We start from the raw sequence: 22,963 nt of genomic DNA, 5'->3' as shown, positions 1-22,963 counted from the left end.
TGATTTTGTCTATAGATGCTAGTGTTGACAGGGCTAAGAGAAGTCACTCACTTTTGTGACAGAATTAATCACTGTATCCATCTGAAGTCTTACAGCAGTTGCATGGGAGAAGGTGTTTTAGAAACGTGTAATACAACAGAAGGCTTTAATTGCTTCTCTGGCTTTATAATGAGGGCGGATAAGTTGTAGATCTTTATACCTTTCAGTAGAAAAAAGTGACTTTTGAATTACTGGCTCCTGGTTATAGCACTGAGCTGTTACTAAAAAGAACTCCTCCCGAAGAAACCAGTTTACTTTGAAAGAGAAAATATACTTTGATAACGAAATGGTTATACAAATCGTTTAGCTTTTTTAAATATAGAATGCAGAGTTAAGTATACAACCCCTTCTTCCTTTTCTCCCCGTACACACATCACTTGGAGGTCTAAAAGTCAATTATCACAAAAAGGTTGTACCTCTCATGTAAAGTTGATATGCTTAAAGAATCAAGAATTCCAGTAACTCCTTCCAGCAAGAATTAAGCACATCCATTCCTCTGTATTCAAGTAATTAATAAAATGTCAGAATGTTTTAGACTTTGTTTTCCTCTTAGTACATCAGACAGATCAACTGCCTTTCCTTGCTGGGAGAACAGAACATCTGATCTGTACCTCTAGTACAGCCTCATTCTGCCACAACAGTGTTTCAGGAAACACTCCAGATGCTTGTGAGGAATCTTCCATTTCTGTATACAATTTATGACATGCAGACAACATTTGCAAGCCAGTTGGCTTACGTGAAAGCAGCAGTATGTACTATCACTGTATAGGTTTGTTGAACGTAAACATTGCAGCATCAGTTATTAGGGGGGACTTGGAATAAGTTACATTATGGATAAAATAAAAGTAATATTGTAAATAAAAACTGAGTGTATATTTTGATTAATCTGTTTTCCTAGATTTGCATTTAATACAAAATTTTTCAAAAAGTCATTCAGTTTTAAGAACAATGTTAGAGCAGCCAGTAACAGTCAGTGATGTGTACTTCATGCGTATGGATTTTTTGTTTTCCCAATACTGCAAGTTTCTAATACATAGACAAAAATTAAAGTTGCTTGCACATTGTGAAGAAAGAAAAACCTCACCGTGACTTAGGAAAGTCCTCTATCTCTAGGAAGAGATAGAGGCCCTCCCCAAAAGGTCAAATGATTAACTTTCCTAATGGACTGATACCAGTTTTTTTCCTGTTTAGACACTCAAGCTACACTTACTTAAACCAGCGTGTCACTGTTAAATGCTTTTATATGTGGCTGCTGGCTGTTTATTGCCTTGAGCGCAATTACAAAATCAACGTGTAGGCTGCAAAATGCTGCATATGTGCCGACCTCTTTGCCTTCTCTGTCCCAGCACTGGAGCTAGCGCTGCTCCCGCAACCTTTCCTTCCGCAGCTGCTTGGCATCCACACAGTCTCTGGACTTGCGGGTCAGCGTGCATCTAAAGAGAGACTTGCTTTCCGAAGGTGACAGAATCCATTGCTGTAGACCCGCCCTGCCAGGCAGAGGGCCCTGGTGCTTTCCCACTAGTCTCGAAGGGCACGGGAAAAACCTCACCTGAGGGCTTTTCTCCGCAGTGCAACCAACTTGGAAAGACCCAGGAAAAGCAGATCCAGCTGGCAGGCCCTGCATGGGTCTCTGCCGACAGAACGGGCTGCCACAATGAGCACCGTCGGGGGCCTCCACTGCTCAGCTCTGCCCTGAATTGATTACATCCTCCTGCCTTGTGAAACAGATTTCGCCATCAGTTCCAAATGTAAATAAATAGACCGCACAAGGATAAAAAATAAACTGATATTAAACTATTCTAGTAACAGCTCTGACCAGAAAAAAAAAAAAATCAAAACACTACTTCCATTCCCCAAAAGTATGACATGTAATATTCTGAGCATCTGATGACATTTGGTGTAGCTCATTTATGATGCTGACCTAAGACTCATCTGCTCAAAATAGGAAGAGTTCTACACAATTGCATCTGTTTCTGTGTAACATTTATAAACATACTGAGAACTTGCAGATTCATCTATAAAGCAGCCTGTCTAAGAAGCTTCTCCGTATATGCTGAGAAAGGCTGATTTAGTTCACTGTAGATTGTGCAGAAAATGTTTTCATTCAGAAGTCAGGTTTAGCGACATTTGGTATAATAGCATCAGCAGTAGTGGCATGGATAGTAGCAGAATGGGTTTAGCTCTTATTGGAGACAGAGAACACAGAAAAAATCAAGGTTGGTGTCTTGGTTGATTCTAGTCAGTTCTTTGCTTTTTCAGGTTGGTATGGAAGGAGCTCCCAGACATGACAGCAGAACACATGAGCAGACACTGAATCATAAAGAGGGCAACCGCATTTGTCTTTTCAAACAAGATTTGGCCACTGAAATTCCTCAACTCGAAGACCAGCTTATTTTCATCTCAGTAGAAAGGCTGCCCGTACTCCGGCATGTCTTAGGAAACAACTGATGAAAGTCAGATCTGTCACAGAACAACCATCGCATCTGGTAAAAGTTTTCATCTGTTTCTAAACCACACTGGAAATTTACCTACACAAAGGTCAATGCAGGTGCATTATCAGTATTTGGCTTTGGAAGACTGAAAATACGTGAACAGGTCAAAAGCACCGGTGTGCCTGTTCCTCTTCTGTGTGCCCTGGAATAAGGAAGCCCTCGAGACAAGTACCATCACAGCCCCACTGCTGGCAAGGTCCTGCAGTCACAAAAGAGGATGCTTCTAACGCAGGTAAAAAGGGATTCTCAACAGCATACAGGAATTCTTCGAGGCCAAGAAAACCAGATCTATAAGTCACCCTGTAGCTTTATGCAACCGCTTTACAGTTTACTCTCCCTTTCTTCCTGAAGTAGAGGCTGACAACTTGATTCCTGAAAGCACAATTTATAGGCCAGCTTCAAAGCTATAGGTCCTTCTAAGGCTCTGGTTGGGGAATTCACATCAAAGACGACGTGCACATGTTGTTCTGATGCCAGAGAGGACGGTGGGTAGAAATCTCTGTGGATTTGCTACAGTCCCCAGTACAGGGATTAAATTATGTACTGAAGCTGCCTCTGTAAACTGCAGGAGACAAAGAGAATAAGTGGCAGTGCAATATCTCATAATCAAAGCCTGGCACGGTTATTTGCATCAGTCTCTTGGAAGCTGTCAGGGGATTAAGAGAAGGGGCATGTGTCAAGGTACCCTCACTGAAGGGACAAAGCAGAAGTTGGTTCTGTTTGCTTTTAAGACTGCCACCTCAACTGTACTTTTCCTGAGAAAAATATCTGAGCAGTACACAGGTGTACAGCATCACGATGGGTAGATAAAAGTTTCCTTAGTTTTTGCACAGCATTAAAGAAATTAAATACTTCGTGATTTACCCTAATTTGATTTGGTTTTGAAGTGCAGGTGCAGAATGAGACCACACTGACAGTTTGTGCTATTATCTATCCAAATCCAGTAACATTTATGGTGTCCATAGCTCAGGAAGATCCAGTTGAGGGGAAAAAAAAAAGAGAAGAATGAAAAGTAACATACACCAGAAGAGGGGTTTTGTATCATCAGTCAAGCAATACGGGTGCCCATATAAAAAAAACTTCCTTGCTTTGAACTTTTTCACAGCTGCCCACCTTGACCTGCAGGGAAATTCTCTCAAACTGTTACCATAAGTAAGTGTTCTCACCACAAGTATACCAAGCTACATTAAAGACTGCAGAAAGGTTTGATAATCTGAACTGGCTCCTTTTCACCCTCATATTTATTGCTAAAGCTTTAAAACAAATGCAGGTGAAGCTTTTGATCCTTAACTGGTTGGGGCCAAGTCTCCTTCTTCCCATTACAGCCACTAAAATCTAGTAATTGCAATCTGTTTGTAAGGATGCAGTAACGGAACATCTCTTTCCAAAACAATTTTTTTTTGCCAAAAAGAATTCTTAACGTAAGAAATCGATACTGGACACACAAAAAACCCCCAGAGATCAAATTTACTCAGTAGTCAGCTGATGGACTCACTACCCAGATCCTGAATAAAATCTGTGTATAAAATCATTTGCCAAGTAACTTTTAAACTGGACTCAGTGAAGACAACTGCCGAGTCCTCAGGCATAAAGTAGGCTTTGAGAAAGCCAGGGGACACAGCTACACCCACAAGATGTTGCTCTCTCTTCCCTCTGAGCCTCTCATCCAGGTTCAGACTTGGAAAGTGAGCGGAGCAGCCAGTTCTGGTACTCATTGCAGCAGCGGTCCCTCAGCTTTTGCCGATTCTGTGCCTTAGCACCGAATGAAAGGAGAATGGGATCAACATGTGTGCGTGTGTACGTGTTCACACCTCCCAACACATACACACAGACATGCTACAACCATGTTGGGCAGAAGACAAAATCCTGTCCAAACTGGGAGAAGATGCTCAAAGGCACAATATGGAAGAAGCAAAGCAGGGACACAGAAGAACTGTTTAGCATGAACTAAGCAGTCAAAAAAGCCAACGATACAGACAATACCAGAGACAAAGAGAACTGGCAGTGACTTCTCTGATGTCAACTTTTTCCCCCAGAGTGGTACAACTCACTGTAACTAAATGTTGCCAGCTACTTCATTTCATTAGGGTTACATCTTGCGTAAGCCACCAGTCAGGGTTTCAAGAAACTTGCCAAAACCTCCCGTGTGTCAAGAGATGAACCGGAAAACCACGTTAAGCCTCTTCTCAAAACTGGCTCTAGAGATAAAAATCAAGCCAGCCCAACCCCCCTGAAAATATACCAGAACTGAAGCCAGAGACTGCAGCAGCCCCACAACACTCAGTCTTGCACTGGCACATCACAGTCCAGGGAGGACCAACCTTTTCCACCACTGGCTCTGGGACAAGCCATTTCTACAGGGAAGAGTTTCACTCATACTAGCCATTCTTAACTGCAGTTTGACTTAAAAGAATAGAGCACAGCAGCTGCCAATAGAAAATACAATTGTCCTGTTACCAAAACACTGTTCTGAAGTCATCAGTGATTCTCTCCTTCACCCGCTGCCACCATCAACATGCTACTCTCGTTTATCCCATTCACAAGTTTTTTTTGTACTAGGACACCGGACTTACATTCTAACTTGCCAGCTATTCCTTCTTCTTACTTCTCCCTCTAAGATTTAGGTTGAGTCCCCTCGTTAAAACATTTTTCTTCTGTCCAAGTCCATGTATTCCAGCTCCTCCAATCTTTTTACCACCTCTCACTTCAAACCACTCGGCTGTTCTCCACTCTCACCTTCAGCCTCTTAGGCATTTGCAGAGACATCTCTGCCATTGCTTCCTACAAACTCACTACTCACCTTTGTTTTCTTAATCTCTTCCCTCCTTTAGTGCTTTCTTACACTACAGCTCCTGGTAAAAGGCTTCTTCTAGTGGGCAACAAGAAAACAGCATTGTTCTTTAAGCTTACGTCTTGTAACACTATTTCATCAATAACTGCTGCAAAAATGCCATCCAATTCTGTTAGCGTTTTCTTTGGAGGCTGTTTTGCACTCTCTGCAAGGCAACCAGGAGCACTGGCAAGTAAATAACAAGTAAACAGTGCAGGAATGTGCACATATGCAATACTTTCTGGTTTTACTTACTTTTATAATTAGTGCTCAGAGTTATTCTGACATCTCCCAGTAATTTCATGGTAGACTTTGTAATTTTACCTTCCTCTTAGGTTTACCTGTAGTTTAACATTCAAAGTATGGTTGTTGCACAGAATACCTCAACAGACTTCTATTAAAAATGCTCTTTAAAATTCCCAAGCTTTGAACTAAAGAAATATCTCAAGAAGTTTTCATGGAAAGTTCATCTCGGTTGGTTCAATTCAGCTACAGTTAGATGCACCTTTTCAAATAATGGAAAAAAATGTAAAGGGGTCAGACCCAATCAATACAGTTGTTCAAACAGAATTTCAGGCACTGTGATGTGTGTATTTTTGTGCTCTTTCTTTGTACTGCTCTGCTATGAAGAAAGGTTGCTTTTGCTAGTAGAGCAATAAAAGTCTTAGCCTTTTGAATACAGCCAAATAACCAATAGGAATGTTTACTAGGTGTGGAAAATATAGCATTTTCTCATGTTTTTCTTGTGCATGGCTTTATTCTTTTTATAACTATGCAATACATAGACACACACACAGAGCACAAGCAAACACTTTAAAATACCTGAAGACAGGCATAAATCAGAGGGGTAACATCAGATCATGATGTTTTGACACTAAGTAAATCCGGTCTTTCCTTCATATAACATCCAGAAATTAATTGCTAAGACGCATGGGAAATAACGTGGTTTTACTGAGGGGTACTGACACTGATATAAAATACATACACATATATTTGAAGATCTGGAAACCAGGTGAGTAAATGGTGCAGGTGGAAAAAATAAGTGTAAACAATACCAGAACCTGTTGGGAGTGCTGTGCTTTCTCAAAACACCAACCCCTCCCTCCAAAGGCTACGGGGTCCCTCGGACCACCTCACTGCACCTTTAGCAATTGTTTTGAAACAGCAGCACTCAAGTTTAGTAGTATCTTTCAGTGGCTTTTAGTTCCATACATTAGCAACTTTCCAGAATAGAAGCTCTTAATACAGTTGTTTCCTGAAAAACCTTTCTATCGAGGGTTTTTTTTCCAACTGTTCCAAAACAGTCTGGATGCCTCTAACTACTGCTTCTTGTCCAGTCCTTCAAAATAAAGAGCTTTATATAGATGTACAAAGATAAGCAACAGTGCTGTAGCTCAGCAGGATTTCCTAGCAGCCTAGCACTACATACAAACTCAAAATAACAGTAGTGAAAAATGGGGGGCGTGGGGGGTGTTATGCAAGTTCAAAAAGGTGAAAGCAGTGCTACTTACGAGTACCAGGCTGTAGTTTTATAAATTCAGCTGTGCAATAAAATTTTAATAACTTTAGTTGAAGAAATCGAAAACAGATGTATATGGAAAGGGAAGTCAGTCTGCATAATTTTTGCTTGGTATAACATTACAAGACACCAATTAGAAAACAGCACCTTCAAAAGAAGAACTGATACTGCTTTCTAACGAGTTTCTATTTCTTTAATTATAATTAGTCCCAAACACTTACGCTGCTTAATAGGCAGAGGAAAAAAAAAAAAAGCCACTTTCTGACCACAATGATATTGATCTGCAAGTAGACATCATTTTTTTCTAGCCTTAATATTCGAGAATAGTGGGTAACACCTACAAAAGAGCATTTTGATTAAAGGAAACAGAACTGAAACAGGAAATCGACCCAGAACAAACACTATAAGCATATGAAAATTAGCCCTTATTATTTAAAAATGACAGCCATCCCTGCAAAAAAGATGGTCACTGGAGAACCGCATTTCACATATTCAGTGAAAAAGTTTGGAAGAAAAATTATCTTGATAATTTTTTCCCAAATATGGGATTAATTATGGACGCAGAACAAAATCTTTAGAAAGACTACTTTTATTAAAAACATTAATGGTATAACTATTTAGGGCAAAATCCTTCTCTTTCACGCAAGCTTGAATGAGCAGATTTTGTGCGTTCGATCAAAGGAAAGAAAATTAACACCTCCCACAACCTGCAGAGCCAAAGTGCCTGCACCCCTTTCCCTTCATCGCTAGGGCAGCAGACGGAATTCGGAGTCCCTGGCCGCTGCAGTCCCAGATCCCATGGGCTGTGCTCCTCACCCACCAATTATGGCCACATACCCTTCCCTCCTGCATAACAAAGCTTCTGCAGAAAGAATGCAGTTTCACTGAACCACAAAACATGTCGTCAAAGGCTCCTTTGTGTGCCTGAGAAACAGGACAGGCATGTCATAAGCAGCTCGGCTCTGAATTTCTGCTGCATGCATCGAAAGGTCAAGTACTCACAGTCTCAGATATTCGCTCTCGAGTTCGCAGAGTCAACACTACGCCACAGAAATACTTCTAACTGCTTCTTTACATTTTGTTCTAGAGATTAAGTTCCAGAAGAATTAAACATTTCCACCGGTCTCCACCAAACTGATGTCATTGAGGGAACTGTGCAGTGTAAATCACTGCTGGTTAGCTGCTACCGGCATCTGCTTTGCCGGTTGTCCACCGACCCTCTCTTTGGTCGATACCCTATTTCCATGCAGCGCACATGTTACTATGGGATGCCTCCAGGTTTTTTGTTTGTTTGTTGTTAAATTGAAGTTACTTTTGATACTTTATTTCACCAGAAACTAAAGGGCTAAGAATGTGTCAGACAAACATATGTATCTATGAGATAGAAAGGACAGTATTGTAGTCATTGTGTTTAGGGGACCACCCTGAAAAAGCTTTCTATTCAAGAATAAATTAATCAAATGCTAAGAAACATTTCTAAAAAAGGAAGAAAATAAAAATGAAGCTTTGGTGTAGGGGGAACCTGATCCAAATCCCAGTGAAATAAGTGTAAAACTGGGGAACTTCAATGGGATTTGAACCAAAGAGCAAAATGTGGTAACAGCACAAATGACTGGATTTTCAACCACATGGATGCTGGTAAGAGAGCAGACAAGACAGAGGCAATAGGAGGCAGTTATGTTAATATTTTAATCTGTACATATACCATTTTCCAAACTGTTACATTTTATTTAAATTAATGTTTTCCCGCAAAATATTCATTTATGCTTTCAAAACTTTTTATAAAGGCAAAAATAAATCATTATTTTGGCAAAAGGTTTTGAAGTTGATACTGGCAGTATTGAGGTAAAATAGATTGCATTAGCTAAATACATACTTTTAAGAATATTTCTGACTATACTGTTAATATAATATGATTTGTCTTAAAGTCTGAAACTTGAAGGTCGATTTCAAGGGTTTTGTAGCTAGTACTTGAATACAGCAAATGACCAAGTTAGTGGTCTCACAAGATACTGCAGAAGTATTTCTCAGTCATTTCTCATCCAGAGCTTAACTCAACTAATAATTACATAATGGGAAATTTTTGCATGGCTTGCATTCAATGCGTGCAGTTTTTTTCCCAAGTAAAGCAATTGGAGCAATTAATTTAATCTTATTTTCTCCTTATGTAACTACCTCACCCTTTATCCTATACATAAGTAAAACACTGAATTTCAAAGTTTGGTAAAATTAAGCACCAGGTGAACATACATATGAAATTAGCAGATGCCACATTACATTAGTTTTGCTGTTTCCAAGATAAATACTAGTCAATACATCATATTGTAATGTTTATTGAAAAAAACAAAAGAAAAATACATATTTACTAGTAAAATGACATATCCTATTACTTTTTTTATTGCTTACTTCACATATTTTAATTAAAAGTTTTCTTCTTCCACATCTCAACTTTCAAAAAAGTATAATTTGTTGGCTCTCTGTTACTGAGGGCACAGCACTACTGTTGTCAAGAGCAACCTAGCATACTTTGTACTGATACCAGCAAGTTACTCATATGGGATCAAAAAAAGGAAACGGGAGTTAAAACTGGCTTTCATTATGGCTTTCATGGAAAATTTCAGCTATACAGTGGTTACTGATATTTAGAAATTCAAGCTAAAAGTTCCTGGCAATGTATTATTTAATGGGCAAAAGGGTGGGTGATTAAATCTACAAACATATTCAATCCAAAACACCCTTTCAGCAAACCTCTCACTTGCGTTAGCTCTACCCATACCCTATATGAATGCGCTCCTAGGTTTGTTCAAATTTACATTTTTGTCGTGAAACTTTACATTGTGCATCTGAGCCTGAGGGGGAAGTAACAGCATCTTTTAACATCTATGCAAGTAGTTTCTCTTAAAATAATTCAGCCCTTGATTTAAAAAAATTCTAGAATACATTGTTCTAAAAATACATTGTCAGTATTTTACAGAGTTTATTAAAAGTGCCATTTATTCATATAAAAAGTCTGAACTAAACTGAAGTAAAAATAAAATTATTTGCAATTCTCTTCATTTTCATAGAAAATCCCCCCATTATTCTCTGAATCTATTTCCAGAAGAACATGTCATCAGCTGATGAGTATCTTCACAGAAAGCTGGTACAGAATCTCCTCTTTCTTCCATGCGGCATCACAAGGTGGGATTTGCTTTGAGTCTTACGTCAGTGTTCACTTACTGCTTTGGCTAGCATGAAGTAAAATAAAACATGGTTAAATATTAAAGTGAGTACACTAATGCCAAGCAGTAAGCATTTTCAGGAAACATTTTTTTATTAAAGCCTTCTGCAGTTTGACATTATGAACAATTCATATAGACACTTTAAGCAAACAATTATCTCATGATGCCACTGATGCTCAAACTCCTGTGTCTCCTGCAAGTTGCTGGTTATTGCAATTATTTTCTTGATAATTTTCCTGAAGAAAATGTAGGTTTTTGTATATACAGATGTAAATATATGTCTGTACATACACATGTATGTATGTATATTTATATAGACATGTGATACCCGTGTTTTTAAGTCAGTCTGGAATCACAGAATGGTTGGGGTAGGAAGGGACCTCTGAAGGTCATCTGGTCCAAGCCCCCTGCTGAAGTCTAATACCCTGGGACCGTACAGTTATTTTTCTGGGTTCTTGAGGCCACACATGGGTACCCTATTCACATGTAAAGATCTCACGTGATAGTGATAATCAATTAGCATATCCCTGGATATAATAGTAGAGTCAAATGTTATTCAGACACAGCAAAGATGGTGGAGTCTGGTTCTCAGAAAGATAAACTGAACCAGAAAAGCAAATAGCTATTTCCATCAAGCTCTGCAGAGGCTCCTAATGTCTATACACTTCTTGATGCAAAATTTGCCATTTTTCACAGGCCTTGTAGAAGGCAGGTCACTGCCCGTTTGGGCCTTTCTGGTATGTGCTCATTTTTATTTAGGTTTTTATTTCTTGTACAGATATTTGACTCAGATTAGTGACAATGAAAACAAAGGTATCTAAAGATTAATGCTATCTGAGTTATTCACTCAATTAACCCTCTTTACTACGTCATCTGTGTTTTATCTTTTTGTCCAACATCAGGCAATAAAATTAGGCCAAAGGAAATCAGAAAGGTGAGAACAATTTCAAAGGAAACTATGGAAGCATGGCGAGCGTCTTAACTAGGGGCACACTTAGCAGTCAAGTATCATCATATTTACAGGTTTTCCTATTTCAAATAGAGAAAACTCTGAAAATACTACTGGGAAAAGATGATACACATTTCTTTATAAGGACAATGAAATTCTCACAATTTTAATACTTGAAATGGCAAAATAACCTAATGAGAGACAAAAATCAAGTCTTCTGTTAACATGATTCAATGACAAAGACAACAAAAGCACGAAAAAGTCAAACACAATATTGTAGAATTAGTTATAAAGGGCCAAATTTTCAGCTCACCTCAATTAAGACTCCGATGTTAGTTCATGTGTAAGATACCAGCCCATAAATGAACCCTTGCTTATACAACTTTGCACTTTGGATTCTCTTGAGCAGCAACGGTATATCCCACATGCAGGCAAAAATACCTATGCACCCCTACGGTAGCCACAGGAGTACACAACACTAGCCACCGGAGTACAAACCGCTGCTGAAAATCTGGCCCCATGCTACCGAGAATACAGATATCTCTTTCCTTCACCACAGTAAGATTATGGAAGCATCTTATCTGTAGAGCAACAGCAGCTATTTGAAGACTTTATTAGCCCACATGTTAGCTCATTAGAAGAAATATTTACAAGAATAAAAGGTTTCTGAAAATAGATGCATGCGTTCATTTGGATCTAATCTATGTTTAGTAAAAATGTTAAAATTCAGCAAGCCACAGCAAAGGTACAATGGCAAATCAGACATGCCGAGAGCAGTTAGTTCTTACTTTTAAGGTGTTTAAACAAATGTGTAGTGAAATCCATTGCTTAAGGGGGAGTGAGGTGGCTGTGGTACAGAAGGTGAGGGTGCTTTAGATGGATAGGTCAACTGCTGAGCTAGAAGGGATCACATACAGGAATTAGGCTGCACAATCAAACATTCATATTAAAAACGGAGTGACCTTAATTTTCTATCACATGAATAGGAAACCTGATTAGTAATGCCATGAGGTGTTACACTATTTTAGTTACACGGAACACAATTTAAACAACAAAATTTCTACCTCCTGTTTTTTTCCTATTAGTTGCATAAGTTATGCAAATAAACATGCCCGTTTTGATGAGAATATGGACAATCTATCTTAAGATGAAGTTTCCCTGGAACGTTTTAAGGCATACAGTGCTGATATACTCTAGTCCAGCCCTGCTTTTAAAACTGCAGCTCTGGAATAGCACCTATATTTGCTAATTTGAGTTCAAGATTTCACTGCAGTTGTACAGGTTTTCAACATTTCCTTTGTTACATGCCAATGAGCAGAAACAAATATAATATATAGAAAAATCACCCCCCCAAATTACATATGCATATAACAATTTGCTTAGTACAGTGCATGATATAGTAAATACATTTTCAGATCTCAGCTTGAAACTTCAGGATAAAGAATACAATGATTAAAACTATCCTTGTTTATAAAACAGAGTAATGGTATAGTATTGGAAGACAATAATCATAAAACTAAAGAGATTGAAACTCAGTCTTAAATTCTACTTTTACATTTTGGAGGGCCAAAGGTAAACCTAATTCCAAAACATACAATTTCGGAAATTACTTCCTGATACTCCTGCATTTGATTTTCATTTTCCAGATTCTTGTAATGATTTCCATTTAGAAGGTTGATTTCTCAGTACGAACAGAGGAACTCTAAAATGCTGCTTTACAAGAATTAGATAAATGTACATTTTAAAAGGTTTATATTGTCATAGCATCTTACCATATCTTAACTGCTTCCCCCTGAAAAATGGGAAAAGTTAAGCTTCACAGCCTTTTTCATAAGCAAATCTTTGTAAAAAATCTAGATATTTAGGTTTGGATTTTCAGAGATGGTCTACTTTCTCAACAAGGAGCAAATGACAACCCATACTTTAAAAATCAAACTACAAAAATAAGAATGTGAAGGAATCTGTAAAATCAGAATAAATGAGAATGTACAATCAGCTGTGCAAAGCATCAAATGCTTTTCTTTTTAATCACTTTAGATCATCAGAAGATAGGCCATAACTAAAAAACCTGAACTCCTTTTATGGTTTGTATATTTTCTATCACAACCAAACCACTCTGGCTTTTTTTAGAATTCCTTGAAAGGTGTTTGTTTTTAAAGGAGTAAGTAATAACTGAAATCAAATTAAGACATGTTACAAGAAGTGAGTATTTGAGATACAAGTGTGGCAAGGAAATCTGTGCACGGACATAAAGGTTTGGGCTTCCTTAAAGAATCTAGTTCTTGGCCGCTATGTTAGGTTTTCTTAAGTGTCTGAAAGACAAAAGAGCTAGCTGCTATACTTCACAAAGAAAATTAAATTAAAAATCATCTCACAACTGACTGCAAATTTCTTCAAGCAGCATTTAAACGTTTCAGTGCCAATACACATTTTAATTCCCTCTTTGGGGAGAACTAAAGAATTAAGAAGATTTCTGTGGTTACATATACTAAAGAATATGTGGTGATCACACTTTTGAAATAATGACAATAAAAAAATTAAAATATAAACCAAAAAACCATAGTAATGAAAACATAGCTACTACATTCACTCTACAACATAAAAAGATCAAACATATTTCAGTACTGTACAGTTACTGCAACTACACGCGCACCCAGAAGTAAGTTAACTGGCCACATGAAGACTGTTTAGTACGGCAGGCACTCTGCTCTTGTTGTACTGACACAGAGGAATAATTTCAAGTATGGGCTGCATTCATCTTGGTTGATCCTAGCTTCAGCGCTACCTTTTCCCAGAAGAAGCTAGAACTCATGTGGCAAAATGCTGCATTGGCTTGTACCTCATGAAACACAAAGTCCCACTCCATACCCAAAGTGTGCGAGTCACTGCTACAAGGACCCGGTTACTAGAACTGGGACCAGACTGCCTGTGGAGAAGGCATTTTGACACACAGATGCCTGAAGGTCCAAAAGATTATTCCTATTCCTGAAATGCTCCCAAGATTTTACAGTTCTGGGGGTTTTTTGTTTGTTTTGGTTTTTATAACATCTAGCCTCCTCAGTGAGTTATTTTATCCCTCCCAGTCAGTTGAATTATCCACAGAACCTCTCCGAAGTCTCAAGATTCATATCTTGAAAATGTACTCCATCCCCTCAAAATCACATTCCCCTCAGGTTTAGCTGCCATGGCATCTGTGAGTATACAGCCACATTCAATCAACAGTCTGTTACTGCAGATGCATGTTACGCGTCTGGATATTGGAATAATCTGTCTTTAATGGGAAGGTCTTAAGGGCTTCTCTGGCAAGTGCCGTAAGTTTAAACTGACAACTTCAGATGAGAAATGTGCATATTTTTTCTCCATCATAGTTGAAGCTCCCATTATTTCCATTCTCCACTGGAACAGTGAACTGTGCCAGTTATAAATGGCCAGTCAGATACTTGCTAGAATAGCTGCTGCATGTATTACTGTGTGATACAAATCTCTTGACATTTCTTACTTATTTCAACTATAAAGCAATCAAGAGTGAAATTATCACTTTTAGTAACATATTGCAAAGGATCTATTAATTTCCAGGCATCGAGCAGAATTCATGCACAGCTGTCTTGCTCTGACCTCTAATCTTGGTCACCAGACAGAAACATGCCAATACCCATTTTACAATGTCTTTTTCAGCCTGTTGTCATACAGCTCAAGCTGCAAATGATTGTACTCTAATCTCAATCACCAAACCAGGGAATCTTTCTGTTAAAAAAAAAAAAATTTAAAATGCCTTCATCTTGATTTTTTTTAAGTCACAGAACAATTTACTTTTAAAAAATGAATATAGAAATACCTAATTTAATATAATTATAGGGAATTCATTGAAAATGTTGATTTTTTTAGTACTATTAGTAAGAGCAAGTTTCCAGGCTCTGAACTTACTGAGCATACTCTTTTGTCCCCTTCACCCTGTCCATATGAGGCCAAATATACAATGTAAATCTTTGGTCCCTCTAAATTTGTTATCTATACACACTTTTCACTATTTTGAATATGAATGACTAAAACTCTCTCTTATGCCAGGAGTTCAGTAACAACCCCACACAACTTGAGAAGCTGGGAAGAAATAGCTGTTATTTTGTAAATAACTAAGTATTACCTGCTACCTCCTTGCTCCTCTGAGAGGCTTCAGAAGCCAAAGCATATGATATGGTAATGATGCGCTCCTGCTCTTGCAGCTGTGAATCTAAATCAACCGAGTTGTGTTTGTCCTGGGCAACAGTAGGCTGTAGATTGTGCATACTAGTGGGAAAGTGCAAAACAACATTAACATTTGCAAACATAAAGAATCCACCATGCAGATGAGAACAAGCTTGAATCCATACAGCAGTTTTCAGATCTGATCTGTCAAGCTCCGTATTTTATTGACATTCTTTAAAGTAGTGTTAGATATTGTATGCAAATGACTACAGCATACAAAGACAAATGATGCAGCCATTACATATTCAGTCACAGTTTCTGTATAGCCTTAAGTACATCTGAAAGTCCTTTGTTGTAAATATGCTCTTTACATGAAAACACTACCAAAAAATGCTATTTATTTGAAGTTGTTAATAAAATTTCTTGTTATGCCCAGAGAAAAAGGCATATAACCTGGTGGTCCTCAGGCACAGCCTCTTTAATTGTCTTCCAAAGAGACAGGAGATACTTGAGGTAATCAAATTCTTGAAACTGAATGTTTCAGCTGACTCTACATTAGCTGCAAGTAGCCAAAAGTGTTCTTTCAGAACTCCAGCTCTCTGGAGACAACAGAAACTTGCTCTCACACTGACTTTTCTTCTGCTTTTGGCCAGATCTGTGCCTTTCCTTCCTCCTCACTCTCAACTACAAGTTGCTTGGTAAGGACTTACTACTATTTTAGGATGCTCTTAACAAGAAAATGGACATATAAAAAAATTGTCATTATCTCTTCTACCCTGTTTTAAAAAGGAGTTTAAGCATACTACAAAAATTCCGTGTGCATTTTCTAAAAGCCAGAAGTTATACTTAGATAATTCAATAGGAATTGGACTGTTGTATGAAGTTAGTTCCCAATGTCCAACACCAGCGTCTATATAAGATTTGCAAAAAAAAGAAAATACTGACCTTGATTTAGTAAGAATATTCTTTATCTTTTCTGCTTTGCGCTGCCTTGCTGCCAGTTCTTCTGTAGAAAGAGGCTCTTCTGGCTCCAGTTCAACATAGCGTTCTGGAATTGCAACCTTCTCAGGTTTTGACAACTGTGGAAAGCAAGCAAGCATCAAGTTTTTAATAACAAAGACTTAAAAAAAGATTAAGATAAATTCTCCTCAATGGGAGAACACAGTGAAAAGAATAAAGCATGGGTTTTCGCAGTCAATACATGTACCTGATGCTAAACACTCCCTCTGGATATGAGCCAATGCCCTTTTAATAGTGTCTTTTCCCTCTGATTCCTTGTACTTCAGAAGGTAGATCAAGCAAATATTGAAGGGGATTACAAAATAAATCAGAATCAACAGGGAACTTTCCTTCAGCTCAGGCTTAGAGCCCGAAGTAGGACTCTGCATAAAGCTGCTACAGTAAAAAGAAGCAACCGTTACAAGAGTGACTGGACAACCTGAGATTTTAATGTCATGATATTTATGTCATGCCAGCGAGGACTTCCTACAACTGAAAGGAAATATCGCCTAAAGTTTTAATCTAGGGTATCATTCTTTTGAGACTGCATAATCTTCTTCTGTGAACAGCAGAGAAAAAAAAAAAAACCGAAACACAACAGTTTGTCATCATCTTAGGAAACTCTTGGACTATAAAATCTGAAATCCTAGGTGTTCAAAAGTTGTCTAGGGAACTGAACCAGAAATACACTAACATTGTGCAATTGTAACAACACGTTGCATACACTCAATTCTGCAGATTGAAAATTCTAATATGATTACACAAAAGCTAGCAACAAGTTTTTGTTAGGATCAGTTTCTTTGTGAGAAATCTTTGTTCCACGTAAGAGATCTAAATCACCCAATGAAAATTCAGTTTACAAATGGACTTTGAAAACTAATGCTTATTATACAGAACAGACTGCTTTTGAAAAGTACAAATAAAGAATGTACGAATAAATAAAAATAAGTAAAAGGGAAACTATTTTTTCTTCTCCTCTTTGGATTTTAGTTAAAACACTCATGAGGCGATGAGTTTTCAAAATTGAAATTTTTAAATACAAATAATCCTAAATTTTTCACCACTGAACCTAGTCCACACTAATTCAATGGCATATGCAAAGTGGCCTGACCTAACCCCCAGTGATTAAGCTCAGTAATTCGCAGGCAATCATAGGCCCAAAGCATTCAATACAGCCCTTCTCCAAGGCCAATGCTTCCTGAAAAATCCTCATTTTCCACTACACTTCCTTACTTTCAAATCCAACTCCTCTCTGGAGCTCTGTAGCTATATATATATATATATATATATATATATATATATAATTCTTTTAAAATTTATATATCTATCTCCATACTATAACTAACCTAGATCAGCTCATCCTGCCACTTCCAGAATAACAAACTCAGTTATCATGTGAACAGCAGATTTCTTGGCCTTAAAGACACAACTGAGTACATTTCCTTATGAGGCACAGAAGTACCTCAGGTACAGAAGTGCCTGCCCGATGAAGAGGATGGGTACGTGAAATGGAAAAAGACAACCTGGGTAACCTGAGAAAGCAGCTTTACATTCAGAGCTTCAGACCTGCTTCAGTTACTCTAAAGCAGGACAGAAATACCTATAAGCAAAAATGTTTCCTATCCTAGGCTTAAGGTGCTAATTTGGATGTATGAAGTGATTCATGTAGCCCTGGAGGCCTCCTGGAATAAATTTTAATAGCAGAGTGCAACAAGGAAAGGCAATACAATGAAAGTATTTTTTCTGTTTCTGAAGTTTACAGGAGCACTGCATTTTCCATAGAAAATATACAAAGATTAATTGAAAGATACATTAATTCACAGAAATCAACAGATAATGGCTCACAGGTTCAACCTCTTACAAATATCTCTCTATACAAAATGATACATTGCCAACAGCTTTCAGAAGAGTAGAAGTGCTTACTACTCTAATTATCATTAACAATTTTACTGATTTTTCCATCAACCATGGCGTTTTACACATTGTGTAGTATCTACTCAAATCTTTCCACTTGCTATATTTTTTCCTTCCACCAGATGGCTCAATCGCATTTCAAACAAATATACTCGGCTACTAGAGCTGAAAAAAGCTCTAATGCCCAAAACACCAACCAAGTCATTTGAAAAGCTGACAGAAAGGTGTTCTCTGTTCTGACCAGAATAAAGCAGTGCTCCCTCTTCCCTACCATGTTTTGCCAGTCAAAATGAAGACTAAGGTAGCTCTGGGGAACTAACTTTTCCTTCATTGCTGTTTCTTATTTTCAAATACTCTTGATGTTGTCATCCCATCTTTTTCTCCCAATTTATATAATATTCCCTAACTTAAATCACTTTTTCTTCTAGAAAGCCTAAGATATATATTTCGAACAGTAGAGCCAGCCTTTCAATTTCTTCTCTCCACTAAAACACAATACGAACATGAACCTTAGGGAGATTCTAAGTACCAGGCCATAAATTTTCGATACCCAAAAGACTCCTTTTAGTTCAAACTTCCAGCTAGCTTTTGAAAGAAAAGATGAGAATTCACTACCTAAAAGTTAGAAAGGTTAATATTTTGGGGCACAGAATAGGAGGCAAAAAATGATGAGTGTTACCTCTCTGCTGATATCTAAATCATAGTCTTGAGGCTCCAGGTCTGTCTCTGTCACTGCTACGGGCTGAACTTTTAACCATTCATTTTCATCCTTGTCTTCTCCACGAATTGCCCTCTCAAGTAACTGCAAATCAAATTCTTGCTCTCGTTTCCACTGGTAATAGATACAAAACAATTAACAGCATTCAACCATACTGCCAAACTCATCATTTAGCAATGTACATTACTGCTGCAAATGCTATATTGCTGAAAGAATCCACAGAGCAAACCCCTTAACTGACAAGAAAAAGAAAATACAACTGTGTTTTTTGGAACATATGGTTGGGAGAGTTGATCTCTAGCTGTGCTGCGTGGATTTTGGAGTATTGTTTAATTTTACAGATAACGTTGAGCAGTACTAAATTCTAACAAATGTATTAATCACCATTTCACATATTTTGATTAACATGGAACTAGCTACACACAAACACCTTTGGAAGCACAGATGTCAATGTGAGTCTACAGACTGACAGACTAATTAATCTTAGGCATTCTAACCAAGCAGTGCTGTGTGATTTTGAATCACCACACTGAAAGGGTATTTATAATGCAAGTTGAGAACTGCAACTTGAAAATTTTATGTATCTTTTTAGAATAATATCTAGTGTTTAAAGCTAATAATATTTTATGAACTAACACTAACTTGTCTTGAATTCAAAAATAATAATTTAGTAACTTCTAAACTCTTCTGACTTTAGTAAAAGCAGTATCTAGCTACCTGCAAAGATAAAAAAATCTTTCACATTCTGTCTTTACAAGGTAAATATTTAGCAGTAATAAATTCAGAATGTATTTAAATTAAGCAGCATAATTTAGAGTTCCCAAATCATTGCATAGTAGCTCCTTCACAACTACACACAATACAGCTGCATATAAACTCACGCTTAAAAAAAAACTACCAACACTTCTTTGTTCAAAATACTAAATTCAGTTGCAGCATCATTCCATCCAGCAGATCTCAGCAACTTTACCATACAGAGTTGAAACACGATATTAAAAGCAGTGGGAAAGAGAAGGGATAAAAAGAACAACAACAACAAAATTATCTCCTCAAGCATTTGAGTGTATCAATAGGAGAACGTGCCATTATATGTTTCTTAAAAATATCTCCAGTATTTCTGTTACAAATCTTTAGCTTGTTTTGGTTGAAATTTGAACTCCATCTGAAGTCCTTAGACTTCATTATGCTACTTGCATCAATCAATCTAATTGAAACCTATTCATGCACAAGCTCTCAATATTCACTCAGAAGATACCTATCTTCCATGTATATTAAAAAAGTTAAATAGCTAAAAGGCATTATATCTCAAAAATTAAGATGTTTCTTTACAGAATTCAAGAGAGAAAAAAAAAAAAAAGTTTTCTCATACGAGTATTCCAAACTCATTCTTCTACTCATATTCGAACCAGGCCTGATTGACATAGTATATTTTAAATACACAGTTTCATTTTCAAGTTATATATAGGTAAGAAAAACATCAAACCATTCTTACGAAGCAGTATTTTTATTGGCTTTGATGTTGCGACTTTTACATTAAAAAGGCATTGTATATAACAAATGAATTCATGTACTGAGATCAATACTTAAAATGTCATACTACACTTAAGAGCTGACCGATTAAAAATTAGAGTTACACATACAATGTATGTTTAAAGCAAATGTTACATACTGAGCAGCACTTCAATTATACATTTAACTGTTTGCCATTTTGGCTGCTAAATAATTGTAATGCTGTAAGTAATTGTGCTATCAAACATGCTTTTTGCGTATCGAAGCCCTATAGGTACAAGAGATGATCTCTACAAAACATTGCTAGGGCTGAAAGATTCTATTTTAATTCTTTACAGCAAGAAAAAGACCAAGATGGCACCCAACTTTATAGATAAAGTGTTTGCCACAAATGTTAATAAGGAGTGTTATGAAAATGTTTAAATTTGGCTTGTGTATGTTATGCGAGTCAGGAAGCATAAGCTCAGATTTACTTCTAATTATAATATGAAAATAACAGTGATACTATAGTTCTACAGTTCCCAAATATTATGCACTATCTTTAATAAATTTGTGATTGCAAACCAGAAGACAAAATAGATTAATGTCTCCAAGTAGTGCACTCGTATTTACTGGGCAAGTAAATACAAATAACTGGCTGTAAATTAGTGCTACTGAACAGTGGGAATGAAAGGCTAAATATTACAGGGTTTTTTTAATGCTAGCAATTGACACACATGTACTAAATGCAATTAAGCCTGGTAAAAATTGAGTAGTCCAGTTAGAAATTTTAAAATAACTACAAAATTCTGCAAATTAAAAACAAGCAAACAACAAAAAAAAAGAGGCATTAGGTATGATGAGTGACGGATCTAAAAGCAAGAGATCTTGTGCAATGAATTAGGTAAAACAAGGTGATCATTCTAAAGCTCTACTGGACCAAATAAAAAATAAATTAAAAGACCACAGCATAAGTGCAATTACAGTACAATCTTGGTTTAGCACCAAGTGAGTGACTGGGTAACTTCACCAATTAGAATTGCTTTGGTTAGTATCCAAAATGTATCATTACAAACTTATCATCTGTACAGCATTTAATCTCAGAATGCAACAAAAATCCTTTTCTTCAGCAGCTTAAATTTGAGCCTTATTAGAATATTCTACATTTTAAGCTTTAAAGAAGAATTTATCAATTAAAACACATTAGCTCTTACATAAATTTCTAATCAGCATGATTAGATTTTAAAACTGATTATCCACTCATCATCTCTTTAAAAAAACAACCACCACCTTGGTCTGATATTACCACGACTATCTTGCAGTCTAATTTATAAATTAAAAAGAAAAATACCCATGGTGAATAAGAACATTCTAAAAGGCCCATTCCATTATGAAGCAGTTTTAAAACCGTACAAGCTTCTTACACTTTCTAAATACAATTCCAATAAAAAACAATCAAGTCTCTGAAATCACTCCAATATACTCACACCTCCACTCAGCACACTAACCTCTGACCAACTTACCTGCTGAACCTGCCATATATACTATAGCTACTAGTAAAAAAAGATCATCTGTTACTCACACTCTCTGAACTCATTTTATACTGTATAACACTAATTTAACTAGACTAGAAGCATCACACACACTCAAGTGAAAGTGCTTGCTAGGAAAAAAAAAAAATCCAAAGATATTTTTAGTTTAGTCCTTTTAAGGCATATCTAACATACTGAGCCTATGTCTGCAGAAATGGGTCTGATGAAAGACCGAGATGAAACAGACTGCCTTTCTCCTTGGCTAAGAGTTCTCTTGCGTTCACGAACTAATGCCTTCTGATGTCGCTTCATTCTTTCTAGTTGTTCCTCTGCACTCATCTTGCCTCTTTGGTGGTCTCCAGAGTATAAACGTTCCAAGGCACTCTTTGGTCTCTCCTGTAGAAGTCACAAGGCACACAAAACACATTTTGTAATTAATACTTTATAAGAAGTACACAAAAAATAAATTCTTTATGCTACCTTATTACTAAATTAACAAGATTTTGTTCTATTATTTTTGCATTAATGTGTATATTTCAACTCTATATTTTGTATTAGTAGTGCTGATTTTTGGTTCTAAACCTTGTTTCATAGATCTATTTCAAACGCATTAAGTTGTCTGTCTGCTTCCCAATTCATTTAAAAAAGTGAAAAATTGGAGATTTTATTAGGTCACAGGTGTTGGTCCTCTCCCATGCTACTACAATCCCACTTACCGGTATGCAAAATATATTCTGGGCTTAAATGTTTTGAACAGTTCAGACATATGCCTTCAGATGTTCACTTAAAACTTACCTTGGACCTATCCCTTCGAAGTGTTGCATATGATGAAATGGTAGATGATTGGTGCAATCTGGAAGTTGATCCAGATAAACCTTTATAAGGAAAAAGAGAATGGTTTAAAACAAGTGACAGGCAAAATGAAGACAACTGTCAGATATTTTCTAAATTATCTTGCTTTTTCTATGACATTTTGGTTACTGTTTTAGCCCACATTTCACATTTTGCAGTTCCGGAGATCATGAGAGGCATGAAATTTCATTTCAGCCAGAAGTAATGTGTTTCAGGTCACTATTGATC

General features: G+C 37.0%; 1 protein-coding gene across 11 annotated transcripts in view; it reads right to left on the bottom strand.

Annotated features, from left to right (window-relative positions):
• Positions 1–9,197: 9,197 nt before the first annotated feature.
• PLEKHA7 (pleckstrin homology domain containing A7) overlaps positions 9,198–22,963 on the bottom strand; it is a 168,740-nt gene continuing 154,974 nt past the window's right edge. For 10 of the 11 annotated variants that reach the window (XM_052810846.1, XM_052810847.1, XM_052810850.1 and 7 more), the window contains 7 exons: positions 22,679–22,758; positions 22,079–22,279; positions 18,825–18,977; positions 16,178–16,311; positions 15,192–15,334; positions 11,839–11,947; positions 9,198–10,107 (listed from right to left, as the gene is read on the bottom strand). In XM_052810846.1, coding sequence (XP_052666806.1) covers positions 11,850–11,947; positions 15,192–15,334; positions 16,178–16,311; positions 18,825–18,977; positions 22,079–22,279; positions 22,679–22,758 — 809 coding nt within the window. In that variant the 3' untranslated portion in view covers positions 9,198–10,107; positions 11,839–11,849. The remainder of the gene's footprint in view (positions 10,108–11,838; positions 11,948–15,191; positions 15,335–16,177; positions 16,312–18,824; positions 18,978–22,078; positions 22,280–22,678; positions 22,759–22,963) is intronic. The other variant, XM_052810849.1, reaches the window with a different exon arrangement.

Source organism: Harpia harpyja, chromosome 16 (assembly GCF_026419915.1).
Source record: "Harpia harpyja isolate bHarHar1 chromosome 16, bHarHar1 primary haplotype, whole genome shotgun sequence".
Lineage (NCBI taxonomy): Eukaryota > Metazoa > Chordata > Aves > Accipitriformes > Accipitridae > Harpia > Harpia harpyja.
The sequence above is the reverse complement of the archived record's forward strand: the minus strand, read 5'-3'. Positions and strand labels throughout refer to the sequence as shown.